This window comes from Larus michahellis, chromosome 1 (genome assembly GCF_964199755.1).
Source record: "Larus michahellis chromosome 1, bLarMic1.1, whole genome shotgun sequence".
Classification (NCBI taxonomy): Eukaryota; Metazoa; Chordata; class Aves; order Charadriiformes; family Laridae; genus Larus; species Larus michahellis.
Window position 1 is genome coordinate 56,994,549 of NC_133896.1, and position 10,597 is coordinate 57,005,145.

General features: G+C 47.2%; 1 protein-coding gene across 1 annotated transcript; it reads right to left on the reverse strand.

Annotated features, from left to right (window-relative positions):
- Positions 1-227: 227 nt before the first annotated feature.
- On the reverse strand, positions 228-10,581 carry EIF3L (eukaryotic translation initiation factor 3 subunit L). The gene is made up of 13 exons (XM_074579356.1): positions 10,240-10,581; positions 10,098-10,146; positions 9,654-9,864; positions 8,999-9,078; positions 8,656-8,717; positions 7,195-7,264; positions 6,413-6,486; positions 5,229-5,400; positions 4,811-4,965; positions 3,802-3,972; positions 2,293-2,790; positions 1,232-1,312; positions 228-492 (listed from the first exon to the last, which is right to left on the reverse strand). Exons 1-13 carry the CDS (start codon positions 10,270-10,272, stop codon positions 454-456), a joined length of 1,695 nt encoding a protein of 564 aa, XP_074435457.1. The 5' UTR covers positions 10,273-10,581; the 3' UTR covers positions 228-453.
- Between the last annotated feature and the right edge of the window lie 16 nt (positions 10,582-10,597).

A 10,597-nucleotide genomic window follows, 5' to 3' on the forward strand; every position in this document is an offset into this window, starting at 1 on the left:
TATCCTTTGGAAACACTGTGGAACAGCTAGTTTTCCCCCTGTTCACCAGTTCTGCAGCGTTCCCTGTTCACTGTGCACAGTGCCTTTACAGAGCACGGAAAGAGATCTGCTCCCCACTGTTACCTGCAACAGCATGGACCAAAGACAGCACAAACAAAGAGCAGCTGCCCATGTCTCCAGATGCAGCTATATTCTTCCACAGAGGAAAAATAAATGAGTACATCAAATGCTGAATGCTCACCAGGAAAACTCCACTTATTTATTAGTTGTCCTTTGTAGGATAGTTTGAGCCAAACGACTCTGCTTATTTAAGTACAAAAAAAAACCTTCAGAGTCACATGAGATTCCAGAAATGTCAGAATCCTGAGCATTCTGGCACCTCCCTTGCCACAAAGAGAATAATCTCTCCCACCCACTTCTCTGCTCAGGCCGATCACCGCATCCATAGAAATTTTAGGGTCTCTGGCCCATCTTCTTCAGGGTTCGATTCAGCTGTAATTAGAGAAAGCAAAGGTCAGAAAAATACATAGTGATTGATATACACTACTGTTCCCCTCAGCAGCCTTTATCCAATGTCTCTACTCCTTCCTCTCCGACTCTCAGACAAAAAGAGCTCTCATGCCAAGTGCAGGCAGTGTGCAAAGTAGAAGGGGAACTAGTAAAACTGCCTCCTCCTCTCCAAGACAGCAGAGGAAGATGTGGGGAGAAGAAAGGGTGCAAACTTTTAGCAGTGCTATCGCAACCCTGTATTGCTTAAGTCCCCACGTCTCAGGATTTTGCTGCCTAAGCTTCCTGTGTGCAGCAGCCTCTGGAGCAGTGGTAGAATGTCACCTCCTGGCTAACGACAACGCTGAAGTCATCTGTGCTCCAGGAATCTTTGGGGACAGTTTCTAGAGCCATAGTTATGAGGGCAGAGATATAACTTTGGTTGTGTTACTGACAGGATCACCACAATTGCCTAGGGACAAGGGAGTCATTGCCCTTGGACAGTAAAACCTCCCTCTTTTCCCACTGTGGCTCAAATGAGCACTTCTCACACAAAACCATACCATTCTTCAAAGGCCAGCAGCTGCTGCTTAAACCACCTGCTTTTGCCCAGTGCCTCGCAGAGCTGGGACTCACCAGCAAGGCATCACACAACTGTCTCACCAAGAATGCCTCCTCCAGGGCCTGCACAGCCCAATGTTTGCCCCACTTCTCCTACAGAGCTACATAGATCTCCCACCCTCACCTCCTCAAACTTGTGGATCTGGCGGATGAAGAAGTCCCCATAGCGTCGAGCAACCTTTGTGTCTGCGATGTGGATCATGTCCTGCAGAGGGAAGAGCATGAGGTCAGGAAAAGGACTGTGCTAGCAGGGAGACAGCAAGTGCTGACTACTAGGAGGAGCAACCAAAGGGGCTTCACTCCAGCCCCAGTTCAACATCACACATACCTGACCTGTGCGAGTCCCACAGCAACCATTCAGTTCCCTGTGGGTTGCCTTCCCTACACCTTTGCCTGGGATGGGTCCCAAATTTCCAATGCATTCACTTCCCCCATTCTTGCACACCCTGACTGGCTTTGTCTCTCTGTTTTTGTCAGCTTGACAGTCCCAACCCCAATTCATACTCTGCTTCCCTCTACCAGCAGCTAAGAGTCGTGCTATCTACCAGGAGAGCTAGGCTGAGACATAGTATGAGACCTTACAGGAACAGGTCTGCTCTAAAGACCAAGAACAAGGGGCAACCTGTTCTTCCTAGCAAGAAATGTAACGGTTACTGATGTCGTCTTTGAAAATTAAGTCCTAAAAGACTCTTTGCTATGCTTCCTGCTGCCTGGAACTACAGGGGTAGGATGGTGACAGGATCATACCTTGCATTTAGATTCCTCCTAGAGCAGAGCTAAATGCTGCTCCAGTTAAAAATGGACCTGTAACATGACCAAGCAAGATCCCTGCTTTGTCAAGCAAAGGAAAGATGTTGGGGAGACCTACAAAGCTGACAACCCCACCTGACACACTGACAGCACTACCTACCATCACCTCTCAAGAACACTGACAAACAGGGAAGATATTTAGAACCTTTGTTTTCTGGGTACAATGACTGCCCAAGCTGCCTGTGATATCCCATCACCGTTTATCCACTGACACTTCTATTAAGTAGGGCTACAGTTTCACCGTGGACAGCCAAGCCCTTCACATGGCAAAGGAGGAAGGGACGTTTCCCACAGACTGGAGCAAAACCATGTGTTGGCACTTCCAGAATTTCCTGGGTGAAGGAATTTCCTAACCAGCAAGGGGCAGATACCAACCTTGTCAATATAAAAGTCAACCTCAGAGGCAGACTGGAACTCCCCATCCAGGGCAGATATGCCACTGGTCCACACCAGGTTCTTCATCTTGTGCTTGAAGACGAGCAGTTGGATACGAAACTCCTGCTCCGTGAGGTCTAAGAAGCCAGCCAGCTTGGCCACGGGCATGGTGGTGTAGAGCTTGAGGAAGCTACGGATGGTGGAGAGCTGAGCCTGCTGCTGAACCTCATCAGCAAAGACCTTGAGCTGCTGCAGGAAGGGCTCCTTGTGGTAGTTGGGGTGCACGTTGTCATAATTGGGCACCACAGGTGACAGGAACTTGGGGCAGGCGTAACTGAAGAGCTCCTCATAGACTTGTGCGTCACCCTTCTGCATGCGCAGCATCTTATCCCCATATTTCTCTCGCAGCTGCAAGTGGATACTCTCATCTATGCGCATGGGGTACATGGTGAGGGCGATGGCCAGGAGTGCATGCATCTGCTCGTTCTGTTTGTTAATCTGAGACAGAGAGGAGAACCTGTTAGCTTGTCGATATGCTCAGGCCTTATGGTGCAGGAGGGAGCTTGGAGCTGTGTTTTTCAGAAGTAAAGACCCTTTACCCAGAGCACTGATAGTCCTAATGCTCAAGGGGGGCAGCACAAAGCAGCAGTGCCTCTGGGCACAGCAGAGGAACGCCACATCAGGGCTTTCATCAATGAAAAAGAGGTCTGGACAGGAGTAAAGAGTAAAGTAAAGAGTGAATGTATCCAGAGCCATAGAGAACCTGGATGGCCAGAGCAGGTTTGACTGTTTGGTGCAAAAAAGTGTAGAGCAGAAGGGAAGGCAGACAGTTTAATAGCCATCTCCTGACAAGGGACAGTTATCAGGGAGGCCACTGAAGGAAAGACTGAGAAGATTTATCCGAGCGTGGGATGACACAGCCAGCTGTATGGTTGAAACAGGCATACCAAATTTTCGAAGGGTCAAGGAATTAAGAACGTCAGAATCTGGCTACACAAAGAGTTAGAAATTAATCATAAGGATGAAGAGGAGACAGCAGCAGCAGGGGGTAAAACTGGGATGAGAGACAGCTTAGGTGGAAAGAAACATAAGCTTTTTTTTCAGCCGTGCTCAGTTAAATAGCCTATGAACGATTATCTGACAATGGAAATACATCCGATAATGGCACTAGCCTGAAATGCAGGACTGGACTAGGAACAAGACTGAGTGTGAAGAAGTACCAACAAGAATATCATTTGCAGCTGATATTCATTAACAACACTGTCTAGAGAGAGACAGCAGATGGAGCCAGGGCACCTACACAGTGAACAACCAAAGGAACTAGTAACATAGAGAAGAGGAAATATTGGGCAACGGAGATCAAAGGATCGATCCCCAGTCACCACCAGCAGCATAGTCCAGGAAAATAAGGCTGAACTATTAGTGTAGGTTATCAGTTGACAGAGGAGGGGTAGGAAAGAAGACAGCAGCCTTTTCTTTTGGGAAGCCTAGACCTATTCTATCTCTTACCATCTCGTACTTGTAGGTTGTCCTCTGAAACATACTCTTGGTCCTCTGGATGTAGAGGAGGATGTTAGCAAAGACACGGATGGCATCCTGGTAACGCCGCATCATAAGGTATGCGAAGCCCACGTAGTAATAAGTGGTCACCTGGCACTCAGGAACACGGGAGTACATGCTCTTTGAAGGAATGATCAACACACTATGTTAGTAGGGAGACAACCACCTTTGATCCAAACACCTTGTTACTCAGAATCCAGCCACCTCTGCCTTCGCTCCCGTTCCAAATATAAAAAGGAGAGGGCTAATTCAGGATACCCTACCTCCCACCCCTCCCTGCAGCAGCTTCCTCACTGTTTACTAGATCATCCCATTTCCTATGTTTTCCAGTTTCAGCTTCCTGCAAGCAGAGGACTCTTGCATTATGCCTCATATTGCTTTGCTCCGTTCCCTTTCCCCCTATTTCACTCCACACCCTATGCCAGACAGCACACACGTAAATCTGGGCCAAGTCTTGGGCCAAGCCCCTGTTGCAGAGGGACTTCCGTTAGCCACTGTTACCACAAGTAGCACCCAAGTCCAGGGCAAACACATACAAGGTGGGAATGGGCACAGTGAGAACAAGAGTTAAAAATAAAAGAATGAGTCACTGACCAAGGTGGGAACGGTGTGTTCAGCTATCTACCACTGCGCTACCACTTACAGTTCAAGTAATATTCCCTGTAACAACACTGCCTTGCGCAACACGGCAAAATTCCTGAAAAACTAGGCATTTGTGCTGCAACAGCATCAGGCATGGCCATATGGCTTGCTTTAATGCCAAAGCTCCAGATGTGTAACGCACACAAGTGTGGAACTAGACATTTCTGCCAGCTAACCTATAAACAAACTCCTGATGACTACAACAGCTACAAATAGCTCCTCAGATGGAATATTCACTATGGCAATCTTTCACCAGCATGTCTGAACAGAGGCATTTGGAAAACTGCAATGGGGGGTTTAAAACATGTTGTATTACCTTCTTGTTGAGCTCAATGTTCTCCAGAACCTTGATTGCTTGGTAGTAATCCCCCAGCAGAGAGTGCAGACGCAGCAGCCCAACCAGGCTGAAATAGCCCAGCATCTTGTAGAGGGAGTGGCGACCATATTCACCAGCCACGCTTTCGGGATCACCTAGAAAAAAAAGGAACTGACATGCTTTCCTCCAAGGAAACAGGCTCTGCTTTCAACTTCTCCATGTTTAGAGGCAAAAGGAGCAAAACCTCAACTGCAATCACTAGCATTTCTCACATAAGGCCAACAGCACCTTTCCCCAAACAATCTGTCCAATGACTAAAGGTTTGATCCAGCTCCCAAACAAAGCTAAGTGAGATCGGTCAAATCAAAGCAAGGCAGCACAGACATCAGTATTGCCTGGCATCACCCAGCTAGCTCACCTCCACTTGTGTAGACCTCCAGCTGTCGATTGATGTTGGATTTGTCCACCAGAGAGTGCAGCACATTAAGGACACTGTGGACGTTCCAGATCTTGGGGTTGGAACGAAGGAAATCAATTTCCTCTTCAGACTTCTTGGCTGTCTTGCAGCGGTACTGGCTGAAAGACTGGAACTACAGGAAAAAGTAGAGATTCAATGATGAAAAGCTAGTTTGGAGATGTTAGCTGAGTGCATTGAGCTCACAAGTTGATCACAAATGCATTACAATAAGCTACAAGTCGCATGAAAAAAAGTCTCATCTGAGATCACCTGGCAATCAAAACAACAAATTAAACCACCAGTAAAGCACCTAAGGAAAATCTGATACAATGCTGAGACAATCTGAAGGCAAAGGCTAGAAAACAGAACAAAGAACAGAAGTATCTCTTAAGACAATTAGGACAGGCAACTGAACAGAAATTTGCTGTCTGAACAGGTAGCAAAGAGAACGACCGAGTCATAACATGTATCTGCATGCACACACATCTTCTTCTACAAATGCACACATCCTTTTTCACTGAAGCCTGACAAGACTGTGCTTGAGGAATTCCAGGCAGCTCTATAATGAAAAGTTACAGAAAAAAGAATCTATACAGAAAAACCGGTAGCATTTGAGATCTGTATTACTGCACTCAGAACAATAAGGGGAAAAATATTTTCTAACATCAAGATCCTAGACCATAGATTTCAAATCAGGTCAGCAATCTGTCAGTGGAAGCATAAAGGCCCTACTGACTAAGAAACACAAAACTAAAGTAAGACCATAGAACACAATCAACCTAGTTTGAACAAGTATCTTAATAAGGTCTTAGTGCTTACAGCAGATTTCAGTCAGGCTGCTTTGCACAAACCAGGCAGAAATGAAGGTGAGTTTTTAAAAAAAAAAAAATCCCCTAAGCAGCAGCTGAAACAGAAATATCAACAGAAGTCCAGGACTGTCCAAAAAGCTCCCTGTAAGTTAAAAATCTGTATATTTACAACGAGTTCATCTACCTGGTGACCCAGGAATAACAGTGCTCACCCAAGCTTTTTGACCTACAATGGTATCCTATCTATGAAAATTGCAGAGAGGGAGGAGATGGAAAATTTATAGCGCTAATAGAGGCAAGGTCACCTCAAAATGGCCCAGTCTTATAGTCATATACCTGGTATATGAATTCGTCAATGATATCCCAGAGCCACTGGTTGGGCAGCTCCAGAGGAGCAGGGCCATCAGCATCTGCAGAAGAACAGAAGTAATAGATTAAAGGCTTAATACCTTGAGCAAGAAGAGTGGCAGAACTGGAGGAGCAAACGAATTAAAGAACACAGTAACTTCCCTGAAGTGGGAGAGGCAGCAGCAGATGAATAAAGCTTCCAGTAGGGCCGTGATATGTAGCTTTGGCTACCTCAACTGCCTTCGCTTTTAAAGAATATGAGTGCGTATGGGGTAATCTCCAGAGCATGACTGTCCGGCAGCAGGGATTCTCAAAAGCTGCGCAGATTGTAGGTATTTATCCAAAATGATCTATTCTCCACAAGAAATCTGGCAGGGAGTCACAAACACTAAGATTTGTTCCAAGGGGAGTCAAGAACAGTAAACAGCTGCGAAACACTGCAAGTTCTCTCTAGCTTACAGCTTCGTTTTGCTTTTTAATAAGGATAGGTAAAGCAGTTCTCAGCAAGGCAGAAAGATAAATAAGTTTTGCTCTTTACAGTATTTCAGAAAGCACTGGAAGCTGTTTGCGCTTTTTGTGGGTTTATACACATGGATGTAAAGTGCTCTTCATTCAACAAACTCAAATATATGGAAAACTCATAGACTACTTCTCCCTATGAGCTATAAGCAAACATGTTCCAGTTCTCCTGACCCTTTTTCAGCTCTGTCCTCTACATCCACTCTTCCTCGCCAAAATTTACAAATCAGAAACGAATGGCAGCAACTCACTGAGGATGTAGTTGAAGAGATTGCAGTAGTTGTAATAGGATTCAAATCTCTGCTCCAGCGTGGGCCCCCCCTGCAATGAGAAGTCAGTACAGTCTGTTTAGTTTCAAACACAGCAGGAGCGAGTTTATGGGCAGCAGCGTATGAAGGACAGTCAATAGTCACAGCGGTAGAGGGTCTATTTCCGAAATGTTAGAGCCAATATTCAACCACAACGCCCACCAGCACCATCCAGAAAACCTGAAATTGTATCGCTATTGCCCCACAGAATAGGGATGACTTTTCCTGTACGGGTAGCTTCTCCCAGGACGACTGAGCGTTCAAACCTTCTGTGATCAGGATGCATTAACCTTCCTTGTCCTCCTCTCTGCTGTCCAGACTTATGTGCTTCCCATTACCTTCAACAGCTTTCCTTCCTTCTCCCCTCATGAGAGGCCCTAATAGACTGACAATTCTGCTCCCAGACAATATTTCTAAATGCTTTGAAAGACCAGCAAACACAGTAGGGCATCAATTCTTCCTACAATCATCTTCCTTGTTTCACCTGGAGACACCCAAGGGCAGACTGAGAACCACAAACAGCACAACTCAAGAAACCGGTCTCTCCTGTTAAAGCCTGATTCAGATTAATACAGCAGCCTTTTTAAAGTCTCCATTTCTCCACCCTCTGGTCCACACCAAAACTGCAGTTATTACTCATTTACCCCATACATCACATGCTTGTTCAGCTTCTTTCGTGAAATAACCAAGTACTACTGTGATTTTCTCATTGCCTTCAAATTAGCTTAAGAAAAAAAGTGATGTTTGTTTTGGTTTACAGACCATTAATCATTTTGTTTCCTTCTCCTGTATCCTTTATAGTGCCCATGTTTCCCTCTCTGCAAGGCATTCTGACCCCATGTGTTTCTTTAATCACAAATAATGCACCCTCATCTTTTAACACTTCCTCTTACCCACCTGCTAATCTGAAGAACAAAGAGCCACAAACACACTAAACCAACTGATCTGTAAGTCTTGCAACTACAGCTCTATTAAGACGAAAATTCAGTCCCCTCCCAATACCTCCTTCTTCCCCTAACGCACTCACCACAACATTTGGTGTCAGTAACAAACTTTTACAAAATAGCCACCTGAAAACTCAGACCAGGTTTTCTTATTCATAAATGTGCCAGGGAAGCCTGCACACTCATTACAACCCAGCTTGAGGAGACAGCTAATGAGCCTCAGAAATGTAATCAAGTCTTTCTCGCTTTTCAGCAATTCACGAATACTTACTAAACTATCAAAAGGCAAGAATAAAGCTTCCCTAAAAGCAACTTGACTTACAGCTCATAAACCTATCCAATCCCGTCTTGCAAAAGTTATGGAACCACTGATGCTGGGAGAAGCAGCAAAATTTGGTAAGTTTTATGATACGGAGAAGCCAGCATGCAATCAACAGGAAGGCACAGGACAAACACTCACGCTGACTTTGGCGTAGATGTGCCTATAATACAGCTCCTTGTAAAGGATGAGGAAAACGGCATCTGGAAAAGATGGCATAACTCGACATTAGCAAGCCACAGGGGCTAGGCAACTGAAACTCTCAGATATGCCGGTGGTGCTCCTCCTGTCACAGTAATAAAGGGAGACACAAAGAGATACTTCCTTCAGTCTGGACTTCTTGCCAGGCATCTACTGAAGACATTGCCAGAGTGAACAACGATGACTGACTCAGGCGGCAGCAACACTGTGCACCTGCTCATTCATGCATCAAAAGTAATTTAGTTCCTTCTTTCTCTGACAAGCAAAGAAGTAAAAGACTTACCATTTCCAACCTGAGGGGCGATGGCCTCAGCCTCTGGCCATGGGGTATTCTTAAAAAACCTTTCAGTCAGCTTTGTCCAGCTGAAAGAGATGCACACATGTGGTATTATAAAACATTTCTCAGCATGACAGTGTTGGAGTTAGAGATCACAATATAGAGGACTTGGCCTTCACCACCATCCCCTTTTAGTAAGTCCAGTGTTGAAGCAAAGAATGAGAATGGCAACCTAATCAGTAAAAGTCTTTAATTTATCCCTGAAACATGGAACAGTTTTGTACGTTACTTTCACATTCCCCTTATGGTAAACTAGCACAGCTACAAGCGGGAGTGGGACTATCTGTAGGGAACAGACACAACAATAACACCTCACAGCCTTCTGCAAACTGCCTAACTAGCACTACTAAGGTCACTTTTTGCTGCCTCCATACCTGTTAGGCACGAGCTTGGTACCTTCTTTCCGACAGGTGACAACTCACTTAGACTTCTGTTAAATTAATAGCCCAAAAATATCTGTTTTTTCCCCCCAGTGATCAAATCAAACCTCATGCTGTATTTTGGAAAAAGGTCAGGTTGGGAACAAAACAGCTAGTCAGCCTTTCCTTTTAAGAGCAGGGTGCATTTTCATCGCAGTTTAAACAGTGAACCCCCTTGGCACCTGTTTTCATAGATGTCCTGGATCTCATACACCTTCTGGTCAATAACATCGCTGGAAACACGGCTGGCCTGGAGCTCGTACACCTTCTGGTCAATGAGATCCGACACAGTCTTGTGAAAATACTGAATGAAGTTTTTGATCACTTCGGGGATCACCTGGTAGGTCTGCTGCTCGTACTGCCGCTCATAGGCCAGGTCTTGCTTCGGGTCTCCTGAGGCGGAAAACAGGAGCGGTGAGGTGGTAAGCAGACCCCGGCCCGGGTCTACAAGACCCAGCCGGCCGCAAGGAGGCCCCAGTCCCGGGCCGACAGACCCAGCAGGCCGCGGCCCGGGCCGACAAGACCCAGCCGGGCACCAGCAGGCCCCGGGCTGGGCCGACAAGACCCAGCCGGGCACCAGCAGGCCTTTCCGCACCCGGGGGCCCACCGCCGAGGCCCGCACTCACCCGTGTGCATATCGTAGTCGTTGGAGTAGGCGTAGGGGTCGTAGGCGGCCTGTGGAAAGAGGGCGGCAGCCAGTCACCCCCGAACAGCCCGGCCCCGGCCCCCCCGACTCCCCCCCGCCACCCCGAGACCCCCACCTCGCACCTCATTGTCGTAGTCCTCCCCCGGGTAGGCCATGGCGGCGGGGCCGGGAAAGGGCTCCAGAAGGCAACGCGGGCCCAGCGAGGTGCGGACCGGAAGAGGCAGGGTGGGACCAAGGGCGGAAAGGGCTGCGGCGACAGAGCCGGGTGGGGAGGAGAGACTGCGCCCTTTCACTGGTTGAAATAACTGTCTGTCTTCAGCGGGCAGAGCTGTGATGGGCCTGGTGCGGCCCTCCCTTCATTCTGATTGGGGAGCATGCTTGCCTGTCAGCCCTGCCTGGGCACCGCCTCCGCCGCCCGCCTCGCCTCTCTCCTCGCCTTTCTTCTCCCCGCTCCCTCGAACTCCCCATTGGCTGTGCCCA

Coding starts and splice junctions, on each gene's coding strand:
- EIF3L (XM_074579356.1), bottom strand. CDS start 10,272: ATGGCCTACCCGGGGGAGGACTACGACAATGAG. Junction 8,718..8,998: donor CGCCCCTCAGGTTGGAAATG/GTAAGTCTTTTA, acceptor CATCTTTTCCAG/ATGCCGTTTTCCTCATCCTT. Junction 7,265..8,655: donor ACATCTACGCCAAAGTCAGC/GTGAGTGTTTGT, acceptor TTCTCATTGCAG/GGGGGGCCCACGCTGGAGCA.